The sequence below is a fragment of the Crinia signifera genome, chromosome 3 (genome assembly GCF_055691185.1).
Source record: "Crinia signifera chromosome 3, ASM5569118v1, whole genome shotgun sequence".
NCBI lineage: Eukaryota > Metazoa > Chordata > Amphibia > Anura > Myobatrachidae > Crinia > Crinia signifera.
In genome coordinates, this window is record NC_139219.1 from 304,839,282 (window position 1) to 304,866,747 (window position 27,466).

General features: G+C 47.8%; 1 protein-coding gene across 1 annotated transcript in view; it reads right to left on the bottom strand.

Annotated features, from left to right (window-relative positions):
* The window catches only part of NBAS (NBAS subunit of NRZ tethering complex), a 540,465-nt gene that overhangs the window by 407,729 nt on the left and 105,270 nt on the right, over positions 1 to 27,466 (bottom strand). The window contains exons 17-21 of the mRNA XM_083178566.1: positions 21,121 to 21,272; positions 19,425 to 19,562; positions 17,955 to 18,033; positions 10,982 to 11,086; positions 4,501 to 4,637 (exon numbers count right to left, since the gene is read on the bottom strand). Of these exons, the coding sequence (XP_083034692.1) occupies positions 4,501 to 4,637; positions 10,982 to 11,086; positions 17,955 to 18,033; positions 19,425 to 19,562; positions 21,121 to 21,272 (611 nt within the window). The remainder of the gene's footprint in view (positions 1 to 4,500; positions 4,638 to 10,981; positions 11,087 to 17,954; positions 18,034 to 19,424; positions 19,563 to 21,120; positions 21,273 to 27,466) is intronic.

A 27,466-nucleotide genomic window follows, 5' to 3' on the forward strand; every position in this document is an offset into this window, starting at 1 on the left:
CTTACACTATATCAGGAGTAGCCAACTCCAGTCCTCTAGAGCTACCAACAGTTCACGTTTTCCAGCTCAACTCGTAGGTACAAAGGTGCACTCATTACTAACGAACACATTTTAAAAGATCCACAGGTGGAATTACTTCACTTGTGATTCTGTGAGGAGACCTGGAAAACGTGAACTGTTGGTAGCTCTCGAGGACTGGAGTTGGCTACCCCTGCATTATATGCTACAGTATATGCAGATAACAACTCTCTCTGCATGTTACATCTGCCCCACCTGCAGTGCACATGGTTTTGCCCATTTTGAGAACAAATTTGTACTGCGATCAGATCTGAATAAGGGCCAATGTGTACGTAGTAAGGAAATCTCCATTTAGATGACGATCATTTTGCGAATACACCCATTCTCAGTTTCTGCTCTAAAATGTGCCCTATCGAAATTTGGAACAAGCAGATATAACTGTGAAATGTCTTTTAAGTGCAGCTTAATTACCAATATATCAATAGATCTAAGAAAAAAAAAGACATTTTTCTCACTTAATCTTTTTCAAGATGTGATTTTAACGGTAAAAAAAAAATAGTTGCTTTAAATACCATTGAAAAAAATCAGGACCTAGACATTTGTCCCATGGCGTTTTCTGGATGTCATGCACTTCTGTAATTTGGCCTGTGTAATCTAAAAATAGGCCACATGGCATTTAAAAGTCACCCCTTTCTCTTGCTAAATTGGCCCTGAGGGGTTTAGCAATGATTGTAGAAGGTGACTGCGACAAAGTCCCTGTGTGTGACATTATAACTGACAACCAACAATAATTTCCTTTTTTTTCCCTTTCTTTCTATCTTTGTTTAATAGGAATGCAATGCCTGTATGGAATGTGGTAAAGAATCCCACACAAAACCCTAAGGCCTGACTTAAAATGGGAGTGATCCGGTTCCGGAAAGCCGTTTTCACAGGGAATACCTAATCCATTTTCCCAGCAAATATGGAGACTTTGTGAGCAACCCACAGGTTAAAAAGTAGGGAAAAGCTTTATTTCTATGGTAAAATATCAGGGCCTGGAGCATTGTATGGGATTATTACCTGCTTGTGCCTTCCCTTTTATATTGTATACTGTCATAGACACGTTACTCTAAATTGTTTATGTTCTTTTGCGATATCCATATACTGTACTTTTTGTTACCTATGGATCATTAGATCTTGGCTGTTGTTGGCTGGCTGTACTTAGGGAAGCCAATCCCGGAGCATTTTTTCAATCCCGGATTTCGGGATTGAAAAAAGCCCAATCCCGGGATCCCGGGATTGGCTTCCATAATTAAAAAACGCACCCCGGCCGCCCCGCATATTTGGGGTGTGTGGGTGGGCAGCCGGCCAGGTGTCTGTGGAGCCGGGCAGCCGGGTGGGATGGCGGCATCAGGGGAGCCGGCGGGTGGATGGGCGGGGAGCCGGCCTGGTGGATGGGCGGGGAGCCGGCCTGGTGGATGGGTGGATGGGCGGGTAGCAGCTAGCGGGGCGAGCAGCGAGCCTGGGGTGGGGGGGCGAGCAGCGAGCCGGGGGTGGGGGGGCGGGCTTCTGGGGAGCCAGCCGGGTTGGTGGGCGGGGGCAAACGCATGCTGCACAGAGCCACACTGGCTCTGTGCAGCTGCTTGGCCTGCGCAGCGTGACCTCTGTACTCGTCACTCTGCGCAGGGATGCACTGCTGGGGAAGGGAGAAGCCGGGCAGCGTCTGAGCACACGCTCAGACGCTGGCCGGCATTAGACTGCGCATGTGCAGTCTAATCCCGAAATCCCGGGATTGGAAACTCCAATCCCGGGATTGAAATCCCGGCGTTTTTGGGGCCAAATCCCGGGATCCCGCCGATCCCGGGATTGGCCACCCTAGCTGTACTGTATACTCAAAATTGCAAATACAAATATTTACAAGTTACAAAGTATGTCAGGAACCCCCGTTACACCTCTCCCAATCAATTCATTTGGAGGGATTTAAGTACTATACTTTTGCCAATGAAAACAAGGCAGTTTTCAGGTGATTTTCTTTTTAAAGCTCAAGAATCCCCCATTCACATCGCACCTCTGACCCATGTTATTACATGAACAGAGTCGAGGTGTGGTGTGAACGCAACACAGCTTATAACCCGTGTCTACCAACCCGGCAATTCAACCCGGGTTATTAGAACCATTAGACCCAGGTTGCCCTCTATATAATGGGCAACCTGGGTTTAATGTGAAAGCACAGAGGTGGGTCAGACCTGGCTTTGCTATGTGAAAGGGGTATAACATCACACTTATAACCCTAGCTATTGCCTAGTCAAGGTGCAGTGTAAAGAGTTTTTTTAAAATTTGCAGATGGGAGTAACAAGTGTTATTTCCCAAACAGAGTAACATAGTAGCATAGTAATTAAGGCTGAAAAAAGACGTTAGTCCATCGAGTTCAACCTATCTGACTTGTAACTACTGACTTGAGTAAGTCATATCTATAGGATTCCCTTAGTGGCCAACAATGCATCCAGTTTTGATTTAAATTCATTAACAGTAGTTGCTGTAACCACCCCCTGCCGGCAATGAGTTCCAGAATGTTACTGCTCTAATGGTGAAGAATCTTCTTCTTAATTCAGTACGTAATAGATTTTCTTCGAGCCTCAGTACATGCCCGCGTGTCCTAAGTATAGGCCTGTTAGTGACCAATCATCTCCCAGTTCCATATGATTCCCAATCCTGTATTTGATCATACCAATCATATCACCTCTCAACCTCCGTTTCTCCAGTGAATACATATTCAGCCTGGATAACCTATCTTTGTATTCTAGTGATTCGAGACCTTTTACTAGCTTAGTCGCCCTTCTCTGTACCTGTTCCAATTCATTTATGTCCTTTTTATAGCTGTGGTTCCAGATCCGAATAATAGAAAGTATAAAAAATAAAATAAACGTATACAAAACAATTTTAATTGAGCCAAGAGAATAACAGGATAATTATGCTCTGAGCTCCTCTATATTACAGATAACCTGAACGGCAGTACAAAGCCATCTTCTTTACATTGTTCAAGTAATTATCCCAACATCAATATTTCTCTGAAATAGAACATGTCTGAATGATAACTCATCACGCATGTAATCAGGAGGAGAAAATGTGTTTTTTTCCAGGAAAAGAAAACTGCAGAATAAATAGGAACTTACATTAATAAGAACTAGACCATTGAAAGACATGACGAGAGAATAGAAATGGGTAAATTGTTGCACTACAGACGCATATAATGATATGGACACGGGCGACACGCGCCGCTCATTGTCATGAACCCTTCTCCCAAGATGGCAAAAACAAACACAATGCTGAAATGACCTCTTTCCGCGTCAGGGCCGGCTGGACTAAACCAATTCGTTTTTCTTTTCTTTTTTTTTTAAACAAATGCTATAACGACGGGCACGTTGCCCTGACTTCTAGAAAAAGTCTATTATAGAGAAATGCCCCTGGTATTCGTCTACATTCTTGTTGCTTGTGGTCTTCAATTGGGTGAGCTGCACCAATGCGGTAAATTCACACACACACACACACACACAACAGAAATATAGTGAGCCAGCTCACTAAATCTGCCACAGTGTCTTTATGACATATATACGGTGGGATTGGCTCCATTTAACCACATTCTGCTCTGAGATTATTTACCAACAAATATTAGGAGCCCCGGTCCCGGTAGAACCTGCATTTTGACTTCATAACCGTTCTCATGGTATAAGAAATACTTTGTCGTGTCAGTAACACAGCACGTTCTGTTATTCCAGTTCTTTGGATCTTTCAAAAAATCCAATGCATGGACTGGTCTCACAAGATAGACTATTTTACGTCCATGGAAAACATTCACAGCAGTGACCACAAGGGGCAGGCTCGGGGATGTTCCCGGCGGCTCGGGAGGACTTGGGCGCCTGAACTCCTGAGCGTTCCAGAGTCTCCAAGAGCCGTCTCGAGAATCCCCGATTCTGCCGTCTGCTCCCTGTAACTAATGGCGGTGGGGGCAGTGGCCAGGAGAGCTCCAGCATACGATCGCCAGAGCAGAGAGGTGAGGGGGAGCGACAGGAGGGGAGGAGAGAGGAGGTGACGGGGGGGGGGGGGGGGGGCGGACAGGTGACGCGCTAGTGGTGCACAGCTGCAGGCACCACTGGCACATACCTTGATATTAGAGGCATGCAAGGACATTTTCCAGGCATACCAATCAAGTGGTTAATGCCAGATGCACTAAGCTTCAAAAGTGATAAAATGTAGAATGAAAAACAACCAACCAATCAGCTCCTGCCTGACCACTTTCAAACACAGTCTGTGACATGTCATGAAGGAGCTGATTGGCTGGCTGTTTATCACTCTCCATTTCATCACTTTTGAAGCTTAGTGCATCTGGCCCTTAAACTGCAAACAATAAGTATGATATGAATATAGAAAGCAAGATCATCAAACAGACAATATTACCACATCATAAGAGGCATTGTAGATTGCTAGTGTCAGGTGTAATCTTACCAAGCCTCAGGCAGCAGCACGGTGTACTCGTGTGGGGAGGTGGTCTCCGGGAAATTGGAGAGAATGACCAGGCGATGAGGAAGCAGGTCTGAACCATGGAAGGTGAACAGAAGCTCCAGTGCTTGTACGTTACTCTCCTACAAACACAAGTACAGAACTGAACGTCAGAGGTCATCGTGAGATAACTGATCTACCTCATCATCCCATACTGCAGGGTCTTCTCCATCACATTATAGTCAGCCTTATATTGCTAAGCAACATCAATAATACTATAACGCCAGTGTGGGACGCTATATACTAAGTGGAAACTGCCTTATAAAGAATCAGTGCGCTCACTCATAGATATTGTACTGTCATACCTTCATATTACATTGACAACAACTATTCAATACAGAGATCGTCCTTACTGTACCTATACTATGAAGATGCTGTTGACATGACTTGGGACACAATAGGAATGCACAGTTGCATAGTATCTTATGCAGTGCTCCAAAAGTACCACCCAGTACAAATGGGTCCACATACATTCATCCTCCTTTTGCATTAATTAGACCTTCTAGTCAGGCCATGGAATGGAGTGAATAGGACACACAAGCAGCTTCTATGGATTTAAATGATATACAGCATGCTTATTTTTTGTCTGCTGCATATTAGTTTAATCAGCAGAAACTGCTTGTGCATCCAATTTGTATGCGAAGACGCCCGGTGCTACAGAATCATACGACCCTTGCGTGTTATGTATAAAGCAATAGGGAAGATTTGCCCCTTAAGGGGTATTAAAGGCATTGAAGTGCAGCTGTGAGAGGTGGGCAAGTCACTCCTACAATAAGCGGGAAAAAGACAGTAATATCACGGTGTTAGTTTGAGGAAGAATTAATAATAAACATGTTATGTATAAAGAAACTTGTCCTACATGGAGGATAGATGTATGTGGACACATCTGTATGACGGACATGCTGGTGTCTGGGGGAAGTTATCGAGAAGTGTTCCATTAGACGTAGAGGCCCAGTTTTCGGAGTGTGCTGAAGCCAGTGTTTGCATCCTTGTATGCAGTGTCACTGGGCCCCAGCAGCTTGATGTTGCCGGACTTCCTGAGACACCGGAGGGTTACTCAAATGTCCAATAGCCATGCAGGTGATCCGATGCTGCAACCTCAGACAAAGCAGCGGATCACAGAACCCAGCACCAACTGTCTTTTTACTTATGCCTCCTGCGCCATTCTCGTCCACCTCTGTACTGGCCCCAAAAGTACAATGAGAGAGTGTTCACAGAACTGCAACCATGTTCCCATTAACAAGTGTTCCCGCTAGGCTGTTTTAGCGGGGCGCTGCGCCCTGCCCTATTTCTAAAGGGCAAAATGCGCCCTGCCCCTCCAGCAGCGCCCCGCTAAAAGAGCCTGCTGCCTGACTAATGTTGTGCCCAGGGAAGCTCCAGGCACCGCAATCTCGGCGGCGCTAGGCTTCCCCGGCAGCTCACGGACTTCGGTGGGGCCAGGTCCGCCCCCTTGTACGATGGAGGAAGCCCGGGCACGCCCGCTTTGGTGACGCGGCGGCCCGGACACGCCTCCTTTGATGACGCAGCAGCCCGGGCACGCCTCCTGTGGTGACGAGGAGGCCCGGGCACGCCTACAACGATGACGTCGGCGGGCCCGGTCCGTCCACATCCCATACAGCGGCGCCCTGCCCCCAAAAATTCCTAGGGGGAACACTAAACACTTGTACACATATGCATGTCACAAAGCGGTACTTATGTAGTTTCACGGCGCAAGTACATCGCATGCGATATCGCATGTGATTTGCATGCGATTCGATGTGATTTATTACCTGTTCATTTCCCCACTATCCACTACGGCATGGAGTTGAATTTATATAGTGTGGCGAGCCACCAAGCCCGAAGCGTGGCGAGCATAGCGAGCTCCGCAGGGGGACGCGGATTACTTTACATGTATTCACTGAACCTAAAGCGTGACGAGCGCAGCGAGGGGCCGTGGAATATATGTGACGTAATCCGTGTACGCTCGCCACGCTTCGGGCTTGGTGGCTCGCCACACTATATAAAATCAACTCCACGCCGTAGTGGATAGTGGGGGTATGAACAGGTAATAAATCACATTGCACATCGAATCGCATGCGATCTCTGCCACCGTGAAACTACACAAGTACCCTCAAAGCTTTATTATTTTAGGATGTGGGTAAATGCCAGATGATGACATCATAACATGTGTCATTGGGTCGACACATTAAATATTGTCCAGCCATGTTGACATGGTTGGAAGGTCGACACAAACATTAGGTCAACAGTCAAAAGTTCGACATGGGTATTTCCCTTTTATTTGTCCCGGATATAGACATGATGGTCATGGACACCGTATCGGTGCACCGCGTCCCCTCGCATTGCTTCGGGCACGGTGCCTCCTCATGCTCGGCACACTATTCTATTCTCCCTCCACACCCTAGTAGATGGTAGGGCATGAAACACCTCATGTTGACCTAGCCATGGTTGACAATGCTTGTGTTGACCTTCCAGACATGTTGACATTAGGCATGTCAACCTATTTCATGTCTTGACTTTCCTTGGTTGACCAAATGCATGTCAACCTTATATGTGTCGACCCAACGACCGTATACCATGATGACAGTGCAAGTGAAATCACTTGTGATTGGCTGTTTGAAAAAGCACTACTGATAAAGGATTTCTTGGTACACTTTACCTAGAACGGCGCCCACGATTTTGATCTTAGGCATCGCAAGGTAAAAAATCGCGTCGGTCGCATCGCATGCGACCAAAAAAATTGCATGCGATGCGACCGACGCTATTACCGCAATTTTACATAGGGAACAATGTTAAATGGCCCAATTGACCCGATTTTACATAGGGAACAATGGTAAATGGCCCACAGACCACAAATAGCCAACCCACCCCACGATCAACGTCAACCCGAATCGTGGCGAGCGCCGCGAGCCCGCGAGGGGCGGCGGTACGCGTCCTCCGACCTTTTCATACCCCCCACTATCCACGTCGGCGTGGAGTTGAGAATAGAAAGTGTGGCGAGCGCAGAGAGCCTCGCGAGGGGACGCGGATACCTTCACAGGTATCCGCATCCCTTTGCGGGCTTCACAGGTATGCGTGTCCGCTCGCCACGCTTCGGGCTCGCCACACTTTCTATTCTCAACTCCACGCCGACGTGGATGGGGGGGTATGAAAAGGTCGGAGGACGCATACCGCCGCCGCTCGCCACGCTTCGGGTTGACATTGATCGTGGGGTGGCGTTAACAATTGGGGGGGCCATTTCACACTTCAGGGTGGCTATTTGGGGTCTGTGGGCCATTTAACATTGTTCCCTATGTAAAATCGGGTCAATTGGGCCATTTAACATTGTCACCTATGTAAAATTGCTGTAATCGCGTCGGTCGCATTTCATGCGATTTTTTGGTTGCATGCGATGCGACCGACGCGATTTACATTTTAACATGCATTTCTATGTAAAATCGCGGGCATCGCATCGGTCGCATCGCATGCCATTATAATGGCATGCGATGTACATGCGATGCCCGCGATGGGCTCCGTTCTAGGTAAAGAGTACCGATTTCTTTAATGTTTGGCCATATATTGCACTGCACGTGTGTGAACGTGCGTACGTGTGCATGCGTAAGTAAATGCTTTTTGTATATTTTTTTTTTTCCCCATATACGAGGTGGAGAGTTGTTTCCAATATGTTATTGATTTTTTTGTTATGCCTAATGGCAAATATGTACTGTGCCAACAATAAAAACTGTTAATAACAAGGGTGTGAGTGCACACGGCGGAACGCAGGAGCATAAGTAATCTACAGCATTCTTAAGTGTTGTTTTTATCCTTCCTGTAAATCCCTTCATCAGTGTTGGAGTGTATATAGGAGGCTCCACTATCCACAGCTACGTATAATTCATCCAGTATTAGCACACATGGAAGCCGCGATGATACGGGCAGCGCTGTGGTTACAGACGCTGGGAGCAGAACCAATCCTATGACAACAACAATACTCAGCTCTGAATCCTAAATTGAGAATTTATGTATTGATTCAAGCCCATTACTATGTTAAGAGAAGCTTCGGCGGGTTACAGTTCGCAGCTTTAGATTAGGGCCTTTGTGACATTATAGAAAACGTGAATTTCACTTCACAGCAGAAAATAATACAAGTAGAAAATATACAGTAATAAGCTCCTCTTCTTCTTTTTTTCTGGTTTCCTTAACCCTTTGAGTTCCAACGATCCTCAAAATAGCCAATAAAAATGCCAGCGCCGCTCACAGCGACTGTGTACAAATGCAGCCAGGTCATTAAATTGAAGTTTAGTTAAATAATTGCACACACACAAGGAACAGTCGCTGTGAGCAACGCTGGATATTTTCTAATGGATTCTTTGAGAATCTCTGACAGCAATGTTAGCACTCAAAGGGTTAAACATTAGTACTTATGCTGGCTATACACGTGTGAGATATTGCATGCAATCATTCGATTTCAACCACATCTGGCCGATAAATTGAATGATTTCTCTGGACAAAATGTGTACCATTCGATGCGATACACGGGCATGCCGGTGGAATGTCGGGTCTCAATGTGCTTTTTCAGAGGCGCGGGGATGGGGAGAGGGGGCCGGAGGGACCGCTGGCGGTGTGGGAGACAGCGGGCAGAGTGCGGCATTGTAGCTGCGGTGGCGGCAGAAGTGTTTAAAACACCGGGCAGCAGTCTGATTGGCTGAGATAGCTCAGCCAATCAGAGGGCTGCCCGGTGTTTAAACACTTCTGCCACCACTGCTGACCTCCGCCGCCCGCTAGCGCTACTGTGGCGGCAAAATTGTTTATCGCATTGACTGTGCACCACAGCCAATGCCCGATATATCTAAAGATATATAGGAGAATTGTGCTCTGTGTATGGGCAATTCACCGACCGCCCGTGCAGCCGCACTGGGAGCTGCGGCTGATTGACAGTTTAGCACCCACCCATTTTTTAGGTCAGTCCTGACGGATCGGGCTGCATGTATGGAGAACACGCTGCCCGATCCGTCTGTAGATACAGATGGAGCAGCTCATATTGGAGCTGCTGCTGGCGATTCAATCACCATTCGCTAGGCCCCACTACCCGGCTATGGAAGGGGGCGTGCGCACACTAGACGTTCGCCATGTTCCGTCTGAGCCCTCCGCCGGCTCCCCCATTGCCTGCTCAGCCCCACTAACCCTGCCCATCTCCCTGATACAGAGACGGGCAGGGAATACGCTCCCCGCCGCCGTGCTGATGGAAACGCGCGAGCATGTGAGACATTCGCCCGTGCCCATCAGACGGAGCGCCTCTCAGCCAGCCTGCGCCAGCTCAGGACATTTGGAGATTCCTCAGGCTTGCTGGGAGCCACTCCGTCTGTATTAGCAGATTGATTGATCTGCAGATATATCTATTAGTATCGGTACACACCTAAAGATTTATCTGTCCAATCTATCTCGTGGAAACAAAGATCTGGAAATGTATGGGAGCGAATGACGATCAACAATTTGATGACCAAAACAAATGTTTATATAACTTTATTAAATCAAACAATGAGACCATTGTCCCATTTCCAGTGCTGAGGAGAAAATGTTCACTTCTCATATGCTCCCATACTTTAGCAGGATTTTGTTCACACCACATAAACTGGACAGATAAATCTTTAGGTGTGTACCCAGCTTTAGTCTCCTACTCCCCCTGCCCGACTGACAGGCAAACGACACACCCATCCTGCTTTCTTGAGGAAGTTCCTCCCGGGTGCTCTGGTTAAACAGTTGCATGCTTTCAGCTGCAGCAGGCTGCAGGGGAGAGGTGCAGGTAAAACACACACACGCTCAATCCTCCAAATATATGAGTTTGATGGGTTTATCAGATAAGTACCGCTGCTCCTACTGCCATAGAATTGCTTCTGATTGTAACCTGGTCACAACAATGTCCAATCATGTTAAGCACAGACATACGGAATGTGACAGGGCACTTATACTTTACGTGGTGTATGTACAGTACCTCGCTAGGTTAGATCACCTACATACTCTCAACATCTGATGCAACCAATCGTCTGTCTTTGTGTACTGTTAAATGCAGCGATTTGTTGGCCAATTAGACCAATTGCTGAAACGGAGGCGTCTCCGGACATCGAATGGTTAAGCTGCAAATGTGCTGCGGCAAAAGCAAATCGCACCCCGTGCCCTTCGATTTAATGCATATTAAAAAAAACAAAGACAGATGGATAACAACACTTGTCACCGTGCCCGGTATCACGCTACATCATATCTAGCTAGAAAGGATTCCTTAATTGTGAATTAGTATTGACAGGATTATCTCGTTATACATAGTTCAAAGCACATTGGGCTTTAACGCTGAGTTAACTAACTGCATCAGATTATAAATGATAATGGAGGTGAAAGGCGGCTCGCTTAAAGAGGAATCAATTCCGCCTTTATTGTTCTGACTTTGTAACATTACCCGAGCATATGTTCTCGCTGACAGCACAATATTCTGGTTCCTAAACTTCTTGAAGAAGTCAGCGTCGTATCTCTTCTCAGCCGCCTGAGTCCCCCCGAGGATCTCCTTTAGGACAAAGAAGCAGATGTTTCAGAGATCCTTCAGAATATGGTAATGGGGCAGATTATGAATGGATAATTCAGATCTATTTATCAGCATCTCTGCGTCTTCTCCAGCATTAACCCTTCCCTTACTGCAAGCTGCTAGTTGCAGGAGCGCTCAGGTATTGGGGTGAAGACTTTTCTAGATTTTTTTTTTTTTAAATACAATTTTTTTTGCAAATGGGCAAAATTGTGCTGCGCTGCAGGTGGGGCAGATGTAACATGTGCAGAGAGACGGTTAGATTTGGGTGAGTTGTTTTGTTTCTCTGCAGGGTGAATGCTGGCTGCTTTATTCTTACACTGCCATTTAGATTTCAGTTTGAACACGCCCCACCCAAATCTAACTGTCACTGCACATGTTACATCTGCCCCACCTGCAGTGCAGGTTTTGTTCATCTGCAAAAATTGTAGCCCTGCTAACAGGTCTGAATTAATGCTTATACATAAACAATACAAATAACATACAATACACTAGAATATTACTCTGTCCCATTAAACAACACAGTACTACAGTAAGCACAAACAGAACAGCATATAGGCCCTATAGAACAAGAAGAAAACCTATGGCATTTTTATTGATCACCGGCACTGCAGTACAGTGATGTTTAAAATAGTGAGTGGGGTACGGAGCTCAGGGAAACCTAGAACTCTGTAGCACAGACTCTATGGAGCAGAACAGTACAATAAGGTCTCACAATAGGAAGATAGAGATAACCTCTTAACAGCCTGCAGAAACCAAGGACTCCTGTGACTACATCCTTTGTGTGTGTCCCGATGGCAAATGGTGGTGTGCTGGAGAAGGGGGTTTAGATCACATTAAATCCAAGTTTTGCTTAAAGCCAACACTGAGCTTATTAAAATACATAAAACCCTCAGACAAAGTGGAAATAGGGGACTCTAACTTTTTATTATATTTCTAGGTGATTCATCGCGCCCTACGGGCGCTCTTCACACCGTCGTAAGGGGCTGCGCCCCCTTAATTTGTGAACGTTTGTATATGAGAAATATGGTTAGAATTGTATGAAAGATGCCCTGTATTGCAACTTAAGTGTCCGCGAATCGCGGGAGGGGGGGTCGCGGAGGGTGCCGCGAATTGCAGGAGGGGGGGTCGCGGGGGGTGCCCCGAATTGCAGGAGGGTGGGTTGTGGGGGGGGTGGATGCTGCGAATCGCGGGAGGGGAGGGATTGCAGAGAATCGCGGGAGGGGGGTCGCGGGGTGGGTTGCCGCAAATCGCGGGAGGGGGGTTACGGGGGCTGCGGCGAATCATGGTAGGGTGGGTCGCGGGGGGTGTGCCGTGAATCACGGGAGGGGGGGTCACGGGGTGGGGTGCCGAGAATCGCGGGGGGGGTGTGTGTGTGCCGTGAATCGCGGGAGTGGGGGTTGCGGGGGGGGTGGGGGGGTGTGACGCGAATCGCCACAAGAAAAAATCAAGACAGAAAGGTCAACACATGTAAATGTTGACATAAGTGTGGCACTTCATTGGTGTCCATGTCGACACATGAGAATTAATATGAAAACATAAAAAAAATGAAAAAAAAAACTTCAAAAACTCATGTCAAACTTTTTCATTGTCGACCATAGCCATGTCAGTGTTTTCCATGTGCAATTTAATTCTGGAGCTGCCGCGAATCGCGGGGGGGGGGTGCCGGGAATTGCGGGAGGGGGGGTCGCGGGGGTGGGTGCCGCGAATTGCGGGAGGGGGGGTTACGGGGTGGGGGTTGCGGCGAATCATGGGAGGGGGGGTCGCGGGGGTGTGCCGTGAATCATGGGAGGGGGGGTCACGGGGTGGGGTGCCAGGAATCGCGGGGGAGGTGTGTGTGTGTGTGCCGTGAATCGCGGAAGTGGGGGTTGTGGGGGGGGGGGTGTGACGCAAATCGCCACAAGAAAAAATCAACACAGAAAGGTCAACACATGTAAATGTTGACATAAGTGTGGCACTTCATTGGTGTCCATGTCGACACTTGAGAATGAATATGAAAATATTCAAAAAATGAAAAAAAAAAACTTCAAAAACTCATGTCAACCTTTTTCATTGTCGACCGTAGCCATGTCAGTGTTTTCCATGTGCAATTTAATTCTGGAGCTGCCGCGAATCACGGGGGGTGCCGCGAATTGCGGGAGGGGGGGTCGCGGGGTTGGGTGCCGCGAATCGCGGGAGGGCGGGGTTCACAGGGGTTCCGGTGGGGGGTTGCCGTGAATTGCGGGAGGTGGGGGGTCACGAGGGGTGCCGCGAATTGCGGGAGGGGGGGTTGCGGGGGGGTGTGACGCGAATCGCCACAAGAAAAAATCAACACAGAAAGGTCAACACATGTAAATGTTGACATAAGTGTGCCACTTCATTGGTGTCCATGTTGACACATGACAATGAATATGAAAACATTCAAAAAATGAAATAAATCTTCAAAAACTCATGTCAACCTTTTTCATTGTCGACCATAGCCGTGCCAGTGTTTTGCATGTGCCATTTAATCCTGGGGCTGCCGTGAATCGCGGGGGGGGTGCCGCGAATTGCGGGAGGGGGGGTCGCGGGGGTGGGTGCCGCGAATTGCGGGAGGGGGGGTTACGGGGTGGGGGTTGCGGCGAATCATGGGAGGGGGGGTCGCGGGGGTGTGCCGTGAATCATGGGAGGGGGGGTCACGGGGTGGGGTGCCAGGAATCGCGGGGGAGGTGTGTGTGTGTGTGCCGTGAATCACGGAAGTGGGGGTTGTGGGGGGGGGTGTGACGCAAATCGCCACAAGAAAAAATCAACACAGAAAGGTCAACACATGTAAATGTTGACATAAGTGTGGCACTTCATTGGTGTCCATGTCGACACTTGAGAATGAATATGAAAATATTCAAAAAATGAAAAAAAAAAACTTCAAAAACTCATGTCAACCTTTTTCATTGTCGACCGTAGCCATGTCAGTGTTTTCCATGTGCAATTAAATTCTGGAGCTGCCGCGAATCACGGGGGGTGCCGCGAATTGCGGGAGGGGGGGTCGCGGGGTTGGGTGCCGCGAATCGCGGGAGGGCGGGGTTCACAGGGGTTCCGGTGGGGGGTTGCCGTGAATTGCGGGAGGTGGGGGGTCACGGGGGGTGCCGCGAATTGCGGGAGGGGGGGGTTCACAGGGGTTCCGGTGGGGGGTTGCCGTGAATTGCGGGAGGTGGGGGGTCACGAGGGGTGCCGCGAATTGCGGGAGGGGGGGTTGCGGGGGGGTGTGACGCGAATCGCCACAAGAAAAAATCAACACAGAAAGGTCAACACATGTAAATGTTGACATAAGTGTGCCACTTCATTGGTGTCCATGTTGACACATGACAATGAATATGAAAACATTCAAAAAATGAAATAAATCTTCAAAAACTCATGTCAACCTTTTTCATTGTCGACCATAGCCGTGCCAGTGTTTTGCATGTGCCATTTAATCCTGGGGCTGCCGTGAATCGCGGGGGGTGCCGCGATTTGCGGGGGGGGGGGTTGCGGGGGGTGGGTGCCGCGAATCGCGGGAGAGCGGGGTTCATGGGGGTTCCGGTGGGGGGTTGCCGCGAATTGCGGGAGGGGGGGGTCGCGGGGGGGTGCCGGGGTGCCGCGAATCGCCGGAGGGGGGGTTGCGGGGGGTGTGACGCGAATCGCCACAAGAAAAAAATCAACACAGAAAGGTCAACACATGTAAATGTTGACATAAGTGTGGCACTTCATTGGTGTCCATGTCGACACATGAGAATGAATATGAAAATATTCAAAAAATTACAAAAAAACTTCAAAAACTCATGTCAACCTTTTTCATTGTCGACCATAGCCATGTCAGTGTTTTCCATGTGCAATTTAATTCTGGAGCTGCCGCGAATCACGGGGGGTGCTGCGAATCGCGGGAGGGCGGGGTTCACAGGGGTTCCGGTGGGGGGTTGCCGTGAATTGCGGGAGGTGGGGGGTCACGGGGGGTGCCGCGAATCGCGGGAGGGGGGGTTGCGGGGGGTGTGACGCGAATCGCCACAAGAAAAAATCAACACAGAAAGGTCAACACATGTAAATGTTGACATAAGTGTGCCACTTCATTGGTGTCCATGTTGACACATGACAATGAATATGAAAACATTAAAAAAATGAAATAAATCTTCAAAAACTCATGTCAACCTTTTTCATTGTCGACCATAGCCGTGCCAGTGTTTTGCATGTGCCATTTAATCCTGGGGCTGCCGTGAATCGCGGGGGGTGCCGCGATTTGCGGGGGGGGGGGGTTGCGGGGGGTGGGTGCCGCGAATCGCGGGAGAGCGGGGTTCATGGGGGTTCCGGTGGGGGGTTGCCGCGAATTGCGGGAGGGGGGGGGGGGGTCGCGGGGGGTGTGACGCGAATCGCCACAAGAAAAAAATCAACACAGAAAGGTCAACACATGTAAATGTTGACATAAGTGTGGCACTTCATTGGTGTCCATGTCGACACATGAGAATGAATATGAAAATATTCAAAAAATTAAAAAAAAACTTCAAAAACTCATGTCAACCTTTTTCATTGTCGACCATAGCCATGTCAGTGTTTTCCATGTGCAATTTAATTCTGGAGCTGCCGCGAATCACGGGGGGGTGCCGCGAATTGCGGGAGGGGGGGTCGCGGGGGTGGGTGCCGCGAATCGCGGGAGGGCGGGGTCCACAGGGGTTCCGGTGGGGGGTTGCCGCGAATTGCGGGAGGTAGGGGGTCACGGGGGGTGCCACGAATCGCGGGAGGGGGGGTTGCGGGGGGGTGTGACGCGAATCGCCACAAGAAAAAATCAACACAGAAAGGTCAACACATGTAAATGTTGACATAAGTGTGCCACTTCATTGGTGTCCATGTCGACACATGACAATGAATATGAAAAAATTAAAAAAATTAAAAACAAATCTTCAAAAACTCATGTCAACCTTTTTCATTGTCGACCATAGCCATGTCAGTGTTTTGCATGTGCCATTTAATCCTGGGGCTGCTGTGAATTGCGGGGGGGGGGGTGTGCCGCGAATCGCGGGAGGGGGGTCGCAGGGGGGGTGCCGCCAATCGTGCAAGGGGGTGTCGCGGGGGGGTTCTTTTTGCCGCGAATCGCGGGAGGGCGGTCGCGGGGGGGTGTTTTTTCCGCGAATCGGGGGGGGGGGTCACGGGGAGGGTTTGCCGCGATTCGCGGGAGGGGGGGGTCCCGGGGTGGTGGTTATGCCGTGAATTGCGGGAGGGGTCGTGGGGGGGTTCTTTTTGCAGCAAATCGCGGGAGGGGGGGTCGCGGGGGTGTTTTTGCTGCGAATCGCGGTAGGGGGGGTCGTGGGGGAGAAGGTGTTTTTGCCGCGAATCGCGGGAGGGGGGGGAGGTTTTGCCGCAAATCGCGGGACGGGGGCGCTCACCTGGTGGCTGTGGAGTAGCAGTGCTGGGCAACATGGGAAGGCAGTGGGTGTCTGGCACTGTCTGTGGGCTCACTGGGCTGGTTCTCTGTCACATACCCTCCAACATGACCCTCTCCAGGAGGGACACAATGCTCTGTTTCTAGACTTCCCCTTAATGTATGATTGCCATCACCTGTTTTAAACAGGTTAATTTCTCAGAAAGGTGTTTAGCACAGATGAAGGCAATCACACATTAAGAGGAAAGTCCAGGAACAGAGCGTTATAGACACAGACACCCACTTTGAGTGACAGATGTAGCCAAATATATAGGAGATTAGGCACTGAGGGTACAGAACATTACCAGACAATTTAGGTAGCAAGCTAGAACAGTGACTAATGTTTTAGGCCAGGGGTGGCCAAACCGGTCCTCAAGATCTACCACAGTTCATGTGTGTCAGGCAACCTGTGGATCTATAGTAGGGATGAATGCAGCAGGTTTGATAGTGTGACAGTTAGTAATGACTGCAGCGTTGCACCAGCTAGGTCAGTGGTCAGGGAACTCGGTCCTCATTACCCCACACAGTGCATGTTTTGCTGGTAACCCAGCAGGTGCACAGGTGTACTAATTACTCACAGACACATATTATAAGGTCTGCAGGCGGAGTTAATTATTTCACTTGTGATTCTGTGAGGAGTCCTGCAAAACATGCACTGCGTGGGGTAATGAGGACCGAGTTCCCTGACCACTGAGCTAGGTGATCTGGGAAATGTGGCAGTTAGTAATGACTACAGCTGTGCACCAGCTACGTGATCTGGGGAATGTGGCAGTTAGTAATGACTACAGCTGTGCACCAGCTAGGTGATCTGGGAAATGTAACCGTTAGTAATGACTACAGCTGTGCACCAGCTAGGTGATCTGGGGAATGTGGCAGTTAGTAATGACTACAGCTGTGCACCAGCTAGGTGATCTGGGAAATGTAACCGTTAGTAATGACTACAGCTGTGCACCAGCTAGGGGATCTGGGAAATGTAACCATTAGTAATGACTACAGCTGTGCACCAGCTAGGTGATCTGGGGAATGTAACCATTAGTAATGACTACAGCTGTGCACCAGCTACGTGATCTGGGGAATGTGGCAGTTAGTAATGACTACAGCTGTGCACCAGCTAGGTGATCTGGGAAATGTAACCGTTAGTAATGACTACAGCTGTGCACCAGCTAGGGGATCTGGGAAATGTAACCATTAGTAATGACTACAGCTGTGCACCAGCTAGGTGATCTGGGGAATGTGACAGTTAGTAATGACTACAGCTGTGCACCAGCTAGGTGATCTGGGGAATGTGGCAGTTAGTAATGACTACAGCAGTGCACCAGCTAGGTGGCATGGGAAACTTGGACCTTTGGTAGAAAACATAACTTAATGCTAATGATAAACCGTAACATTAAGACTTAATGTACAGCAAGTAGACAATCAGAATGGATGTATAGCATTAGTCGTTGTCCTTACCTCGTACGTTGACAGACGATCTAGGTACATTAACAGCTTAAGCCTACAGCGGCATATCTCTTTCTGCTCGAGGGTTAAGCTGTGAGATAAAGATTTCATATTAGCAGAAGAGGAGTAAACACATGAAATGCTCTGTGCCTTGTCCGCTACAGGGCTGCTTTCACTGTGACGCACTGGTGTTTGGAACCAACCTGTGCACAAGTGTGTGCCAGTGAGAAGGTGAGTGTGAGGGTGAGTGTGTACAGTGAGAGTGAGTGTGTACAGTGAGGGTGAGTGTGTACAGTGAGGGTGAGTGTGTATTACAGGACTTGCGTGTGTGTACTATTTTTGATGTTTCCTTTACAGTGGGACTATCGGTGCTAGCGAACCCTTAATGCCACTTATGCTGGCACTTTTGGATCTCCAAGTGCCAGCATTTGGGGAAGGATTGCTGAGACCTGTAGTCCTTTACTCTATGGGCAGTACTCAATGCCTTTTTTCGGCAAGTGCAGCGAATCCGGTTTAGGATTCGCTGCACATTCGCCGTGTTCCGGAGGGCTGGGGCATTCTCTGCCAGCCCTCCTTGTCACCATATTTAATGCTGCAGGGGCTCACTGCCCCCGAAGGCGATATTTAACCCCCGCGGGCAGCAGGCACGGAGATGGAAGCCTCCCTGCGTGTGCCAGAATGTGTGGGGGGAGGGGGCTCCCGGGGACACAGGCAGCACAAGCTGGCAGGGACACGTTGGAGGGAGCCGCTGCACTGGTCTCGCTCGTTCATATGTAATGAGCGGGACCAGTGTGAAGTGAATATCTAATGAGCGGCTCCCCGCCCCCTGCTGGCGAATGTGAAAAAAAAAATAATAATAATTAAATATATATTCATGTGCTGAAAAAGAAAACTTATTTTAAAAGATCACTTTCCAGTTCACCTTAAAAAGATGTCAAATGCAAAACGGTGAATCATGGCGAATATCATGCTGAAAGCAGTTCTCCATCCTAGCATTGAATACACTCTCGGCAAATCCCAGTGAAAACCCCATTGAAATACACCAGCGACTTGCAGCGAGCATGAAACGGAGAACTGGCCGGCATTCACTGTTCGCTTTCGGTGACTAGGGAACATTGAATAGGGTGAATCAGATTTTCAGTGAAAAAATTCACTGCAGAGAGTAAAAACAGTCCGATTTGCCGGAAAAAAAACGGTGAATCGGGAGCATTGAATACTGCCATGTGTGTGCATGTGCGTGTGTGCGCGGGGTCAATACTTCCCAAGGAATCTCAGGCCTGCGTCATCTCGTTGCAGGTAGATTACTTTAGCCAGGGAGACCCTGTGAAGTTAGCCAATCAGGGTGCTAGAATATGGAGAGGCATAGAATATTGTGTAGCCAATAAGACCATTAATACAGGGACAGAACAACCAGTAGCCAATCAGAACATTACAATATTCATATCGAAAAAGCTGAATCACCAATTACAGAACTAAACTCACTTCTCAAAATCCACCTGCTGGATAAGTTCCTTACGCTTCTGCTCTTCCCTTTCGTTCCTGCTTTCTGCTTCTTCTTCTGGAGATAAGAACTCCTCGTACGGGATGTCGTCAATGTCTACATCTCCAGGTAATATGAATCTAATATATATATATAAGTAATAGAACATAAGTAATGTGCAGGAAATCAGATGCTAATGTAGCTTTTATCAGCATTATATAATGAGGGTCATTCTAATTCAGACAGGGCCGATTCCAGCCCCGTTCCGATGTTTGGGGCTTTGGCTAATGGAGAATTGCATAGTCGCTGAGCCGTTCGCGAGGTTCGGGGAAGGACGGGGGTGGACGGCAGCAGGGACAGGGGTCAGCCATGGGAACTCCCAGCGTTTTATGGGCATCTCCATGAAACCGCTGGGCATTCCCATGACTAAGCGGGCGGCCCGATGCGTGCTGGGGGCGGGCGGCTGCCTTCGGTACACATCCCTCCACATGGTAGTGAGGGGAATTGGTGCAACATCATGGGGCAAGATGTAATAAAATAACAAATCTGGGTGACATATTGCCTTTAGCTGTCAAGGTGCCCACCCACAGTGACATGTATGTTCTAGTGTTCACGCTAGGCTGTTTTAGCGGGACGCTGCGATCTGCCCAATTTTAAAGGGCAAAATGCACCCTGCCCCTCTAGCAGCGCCTTGCTAGAACAGCCTGCTGCCTGTCCCCGCCGATTCGCACGGGAAACCCCAATGCCACCGTAGATGCCAGAGCTTCCAGCGCTTCCCCCGGAGTGACTTCGGCGGGGCCAGGCCCACCCTCCTTTGGTGACGGCGGCGGCTGGCCTGCCTCATTTGGTGATGTCAGCGGCTCGGGCCCAACCACCATGGCAGGCCCCGTCAGCCCCCTTTATGTTGCCCACGTGCGCCCCCACCCTGCCCAGTTCCTAGAAGGAACACTAGTGCTTGATGCATTTTGTACTGGTTGGCATCAAATCGCATGCGATATGCTACAAGTGCATGCAATTTGAACTAGATGCGACCAGTACAAAAATGACTGTATGCACATAGTTTTCTAAAACCAAAAGAAACAAGGTGCGATGTCTACAGTATGTCTATCGCACCATGTGTGGGCACCTTCATACATAGTCTGTTTCTTGGTGCAGGAAGGTTCCTGGGGAAATAGCTGTCCACTCCAACACAGGTTATTTCCACGAAAGAGCAGCCGCATATATTATACATTAAAACCCACATTTTAAGTGGTTATCAAGAAGCAACAGGGGAGCGGCTCAGCTGCTCGGATGATGTTGGTAAAATGCCCGCTATAATGATAATACATTGCTCTGGATCAAAGAGCTCAAGAGACTGTATATTATTACACAACATTTTAGTGAAGTCTGCTAATTATCATAACCATCAGATAGGAAAAGGATAATTAGAACGAGCGAGATTGAAGATTGGTAAATGAATTTACGCATGCATTAACATGTTAAGGAGTGAAGCACTTCATTGCGCTGTCTTGGGCAGGGGATCATTAATCAGGCGATACGACTCACGAGTGAACGGTCGCCATTTATGTAAGCAACACAGGCGCCCGCACTTCCGTAGCGCACTCTGGAGAGTATTTCTCTCTCTGGTTTATCCGATTACCAGCCTGGCCACGCACTGACTGTCACATAGGAAACAAACACAGTGAAACCTTGACATACCGTCCGCCATCCTCCCCTTTCCCTATGGCAACAAGAGCTTCCAGGTCTGTTCCCTTTAGGCCAAACATCAGCAATTCCTTGGCTGCATCCACGTTCTCAGGAACTCTCTCTAGACATTCATGTAGAACCCAGGACCTCTTCCTAATTTTACTCTGAAAATAAAAAACAACAACGATGTACAATATCGTTTACCTTTGCAACAGATTCAGATCCTCGTAATTGCTAAATGTAAATAGACCAAAGGTACTTTTTTCCTGAGCCCGGGTCTGATGGATGATCCTGGGCCCACTTTCCCAGTCAGCCGGGTAGTGGGAGAGAGAGAGAGGACAGGCTGCCCCTGCAGCACAGATTCTCACCCCAGCTCAGCAGACGCTGCTCAGTGCCATGTGCTGAGCTCTGGAGAAAGGCAGCTACAGTGGAATCGATGCAATAAAGAATACAGTATCTATCCTTATGTATCAATGCCTATTTCCCTATAGATTGTAAGCTTGCGAGCAGGGCCCTCCTACATTTTGACTGTCTGTAAATACCCTGTTTTGTTGTTTCACTGTCTGCTATTGTAAAGCGCAACGGAATATGCTGCGCTATATAAGAAACTGTTAATAAATAAATAAATACAGTGGCAGCCTGTCATCTCTCCCTTGCGTTGCTGTGCGATCACATCTGCACTAACGCCCTCCAGCCCGCTCTAACTGCAGCACAGTACACATCTCCAGATCTTGCGACTTCCTGCATTGCACATACATTAGAGCCCAGTGTGCGCTCAGCCGTATCTATACTTGTAGCGGAATGGATGTAACTAGGCGTAGACATGTCAGCTCAGTGTTCTGAGAATGTGTTAGCGGCATTACACTCACCAGCAACGCCATACTCGCCACGTTGCTGAATGCGCCGCCAGTCTGCGACAGGCTGAAATGCGCCTTACTTTGTAATTCGACCGCCATAGGTAGGATAGATGAATGTAGATAGATCTGTAGAAGCAACTGCGGGATATGCAGAGACCTTTCACACGCAGTATGGCTTGCGTGCAACTGTGAATATGCCCCTGTCTATACAGCTGTATATTCAGCATTAGCACAAACAAAAGTCATTACGAAAGTTGCAGACACCGCAAATAAACAGTGTAACACAATAAGACTTAGCATCTTATTTAATTGCATTATTCTTCGCAAAGCAACTAATGAAATAATGGAGAAGTGTTAATGTATTCAGGCGATTACTGATCGTAAACCCAGGATGAAAATGTATTGGAATAATTATGATGAACTCGCTGTACCTGAAAGCGACTATTTCAGATTAATAAAGTAATTGGATTCTGTGTTTGTAAGAGTATTTGCATGAAAGGGGCATGAAAGAAGATCCGAGACTTACGGTAAGCTGCAGATATAAGCATCTGGAAGACAGAATCATTGTTTTAGAATTAACTGTCTCACATTAATCCGGGTCAGTTTCTAATCCGGAATGGTGAGATTACATCAGGATTGTCCCAACCTGACGCCAGACCAGAACTGGGATCTGTCAGTGTAAACGGTGGACTCTATAGAAGCCAACCCACAGCCATGGGACTTACTGATGTGTCCTTATATCCGTATTCCTTCTACGCCGTGTGGCACCAGACCACTGGCACAGTTCCCTGCGTACTGTACTTGTTTTCTTAATTTTGCATCCATGGTTACAAATAGTGTACTAGGTATTTAGGATTAGTATTTTTAAGTTGCAAAGAAACTGGTAAAAGTATACAGATATCAGGGATGATTTTTGACTGTTTAGACCAGGCATGTCCAAACTGTGGCCCTCCAGCTGTTGTGAAACTGCAATTCCCATCATGCCTTGCCACAGTTTTGCTATTAGGGAATGCTAAAGCAATGGCAAGGCATGCTGGGATGTGTAGTTTCACAACAACTGGAGGGCCACAGTTTGGACATGCCGAGGGGCAAACGCAGGATTTTCAGAAGGGGGCGGGGCAAAGCACGGAGCTGGACACTTAGGTGACCCAGTATATGTAGGGTCAGTTAAAGTATTATAGATAGACCAAATGTATATAAATAATGCTTATACATATAGTATACATACATATACATACATATATATATATATATATATATATATATATAAAAAACATAGAAACATAGAATTTGACGGCAGATAAGAACCACTTGGCCCATCTAGTCTGCCCCTTTTTTAAACATGTTACCTCAAACCATATTTGATCCTTATTTTTTTGTAAGGATATCAATATGCTTATCCCAAGCAGGTTTAAATTGTACTACTGTATTTGCGTCTACCACCTCTGATGGGAGGCTATTCCACTTATCTACTACTCTTTCTGTGAAGTAATTCTTCCTCACATTTGCCCTGAATCTTCCTCCCTCTAGTTTCAGTGCATGTCCTCGTGTTCTGCTGCTCCTCTTCCTGTGAAGAATATCTCCCACCTGTAACTTGTTAAAACCCTTGATATATTTGAAAGTTTCTCTCATGTCCCCCCTTTCCCTTCTCTGCTCTAAAGTATACATATTAAGATCTTTTAGTCTTTCCTGGAACGTTTTGTGATGTAGGCCATGCACCATTTTAGTTGCCCTTCTTTGTACAGTCTCTAATGTATTTATATCCTTCTGGAGATATGGCCTCCAGAACTGAACACAATACTCTAGGTGAGGTCGTACCAATGACCTATACAGTGGCATTATTACTTCTTTCTTTCTACTGCTGATACCTCTCCCTATGCAACCAAGCATCTGACTTGCCTTCTTCATTGCTTTGTTACATTGCCTACCTGCTTTTAAGTCCCCTGAAATAGTGACACCTAGATCCCTCTCTTCCTCAGTAGTTTCCATTATAGTGCTTTTTTTTTTTTTTAATTGTGTAATTTTTTATTGCAAATAAAATGTACATTTAGCACAAGCATACAACTTCAAGAGTGATACAATTATGTCTGTTCAGTATATTGATATTAAATATCTCATTTTCCATAAACATTGTTTGTGTATTACTTGCATAATCAGTTCAACAGATTATATGCTTAGACATTACAATTGTACGCCTCGTGCTATACATTTGGGGACTAACATTGTTTATTTTTTCAACGTTTCAGCTAAATAACTAAACTACTTTAAGATCTTACTACCTCTCTTAAGGGAGAAAGAGAGATAGAAGGGAGAGAAGGTAAAAGATAGAAAAAAAAACAAAATAAAATCCGAAGAGAATAACATAACCTGTGCATGGTAATTGTGTACCGTCATGGTTCAGAGATGTGCATGATCAAGGATATAGAAGTGTGTTGGGTTGTCATTTAACTTGATGCCTTAATAATAATCTTCTTTATCGGTTTATTCACCCAGTATTGAGATTGTGTTGGATATCAATGGCCGTGGCGAATCTGGAGGAGGTCCATCTGCTCCACTTGTTCAGATATGAGGCGAGCGTGCCTCTGGATCTGTAGGTGAATCTCTCGTGCCCAGAAACCTCATTCACTAGGGCTCTCCAACTATAGATATTTGGGTACGTAGTGTCAAACCACTTCCTGGCAATAAGGACCTTAGCCAGGGTTGTTAAACAAAGAACATATTTATATATCGCGGGCGAAAAATTTTCTTCAAAGTCGAGGGCGAACATACAGTATTTAGGGTCAATGGCCGGGCTAGAGGGCTCAGTAATAACTATATCTGCCCAAACCGCTTCCCAGAATGCATGGATCTGTGGGCAAGACCAGAGCATGTGCCAAAAGTCGGCAGCGGGTGAGGCACATCTAGGGCACATGTCATCTGGTCTAAGCCCTGCTCTGAACATGGACGTGGGGGAGCGGTAGGCTTTATGTAGAACATAAAATGAGATTTGTTGGTATCTCATACACGGGGTAGTATATTTGACAGAGCTGAGGATCTGCACCCATTGTTCGTCTTCTAAGGTCCCTATATTAGGTTCCCACTTAGCCTTTAGGGTATCCAGACTGCCAAAATCTATGTGGCCAATAAGGTAGCCATATATAGTAGACACCTGAGCTTTTTTAGGGAGATTGTTAAGAAGGGTTTTAACTGGGGATATGGAGGTGGAGGGAGGGAGGTTGCTAAACTGGGCCTGAGCGGCATGTCGCAGTTGTAGGTAACGGAAGAAAAGCCTGTTTGACAGCTGGAATTCTTCAGACAACTGTTGAAATGTTTTAATAGATCCCTCCAGAAATAGCTGGGAGACGGAGTTTAGACCCACCCCCATCCAAAAACCATCACATGAGAGTCGCCTAAATTCAGGGTAAGTTCTGTTATACCACAGAGGAGTCTCCATCTCAACACCACCCCATCCACACATCTTATGTGCTTGTCGCCACACCATTAGCGCCTGCCGAAAGAGGGGAGAGACAGTGGGGGTGTAAGGAAAGGAGAGAAGGAATTGAATCGGAGAGAGACGGGGCCCCACACACTCGGCATAGGCGCACTCAAAGGTAGACCCACAACGTCCCTGGATCCAGTCCGAGAGGTGCGCTAGTTGGGCTGCCATGTAGTATGCTTGAATATTCGGGAGACCCAGGCCCCCATCTACTCTCGACTTAGTTAGTGTCCTAAATGCAATCCTAGGTGGTCTGTTCCCCCAAATGAAGGATGAGATTAAGCTATTTATACTCATAAAGGTATGCTTGGGTATATAGACTGGGGAGTGTTGCAGTAAGTATAAATATTTGGGTAGTATTGTCATTTTGACAAGATTGACTCGGCCCATAACTATAAGGGGGAGTTTCTTCCATTGGTGAATACGCCCCCTCAGCTCGGTAGTGACCGGGTCAATATTAAGCGATCTGAACTCTGTCACCTTTGGGGTGATCCAGACTCCCAGATATTTGAACTTCAGGACCCACTGGAGAGGAGAGGAGGAGATCAGTTCATTTGGAATTATACCCGAAATGGGAAGGATGCTAGACTTCCCCCAGTTTATCAGGAGGCCCGAGAACACCCCAAATGTCTCTACAATTTCCAACATAGCCTGGAGGGAGGTCTCAGCGTCATTAAGAAAAAGGAGAGTATCGTCTGCATATAAAGCAACCACATCTGTCTGTCCCCCCAGGGGAATACCTTTAATCAGTGGGGATGTACGGAGCAAGATAGCCAAGGGTTCTATAGCTAAAGCAAAGAGGGTGGGGGATAGAGGGCATCCCTGTCTAGTCCCCCTGTGAAGTGTAAATGCCGATGTCACGAACCCATTGACCAACATACGGGCCTTCGGGGAGGAATAGAGGAGGCGGACCCGGTTAATGAAAACAGGACCAAAAGCAAAACAACGCAGGACCTCCCATAAGTAACCCCATTCAACGGAGTCGAAGGCTTTGGCAGCATCAAGTGACACCACCACCGCCCCCGACCCACAGTTCGTACCCCCCTGCAGATGACAAAAGAGCCGCCTAAGGTTTCGGGTTGTGGACCGCCCTGGCATAAAGCCCGATTGGTCTTCGTGTATCACCGTAGTGATCACCGCGTTAAGTCTAATTGCTAGAATTTTTGCTAGTATCTTCACGTCTGTCTGGAGGAGTGAGATAGGGCGGTAAGAATCTGGGAGGGTGGGGTCTTTTCCAGGTTTTGGGATCACCACTATTATTGCCTCTGACATGGATGGGGGGAGACCGCCATCCCGTATAAGATCGTTATATAGCTGGAGGAGATAGGGGACGAAGTATTCCTTATGTTTTTTGTACACCTCTATCGGGATGCCATCGCTACCAGGGGATTTTTTGTTTGGGAAAGAGGCAATGGCTGCCTCAATCTCCGAGGCTGTGATATCGGCTTCTAAAAGGTCGACAGCATTCTGGGTAAGGGTGGGGATTGGGATCCGTGAGAGGTATTGAGCTAATTGATTCGGAGTGTATGTCGCCCGAGACGAGTACAACGAGGAATAGAATGACAAGAAAGTTTGAGCGATTTCGGGGGTAGTGAAATATTCCATACCCCGAGGGTCGCAGATTTTTTGAACAGAGTTCATTGTCCTGTCATCTCGGGCGAGATATGCCAAGTAGGTGCCGCTTACATCCGACTGGGAGTATCTTGCATGTGAGGAGAAGAGAAGCCCGCGCCTGGACTTATCTAGTAGATAGTCAGTCCAAGCCTTACGTGCCTCATCCCACCCCTCCCTATCCCCAATCAGTCCCGATTCCAAGTAGGTGGCCTCTCTCTGGGAGCATGTTTTCTCCAGTCTCACTTCCTCCGCCCTACTAGCTTTTTTAATGGCTGCTATTTTTTTTTATAAGAGATCCCCGCATAACGGCCTTAAACGTATCATGTCGTATACCAGAATCTATGCAGGAGGCATTATTCTTCTGGAAATCCCCCCACTCCTCAACCATTCCTCCGTCATCCGTCATGAGGGT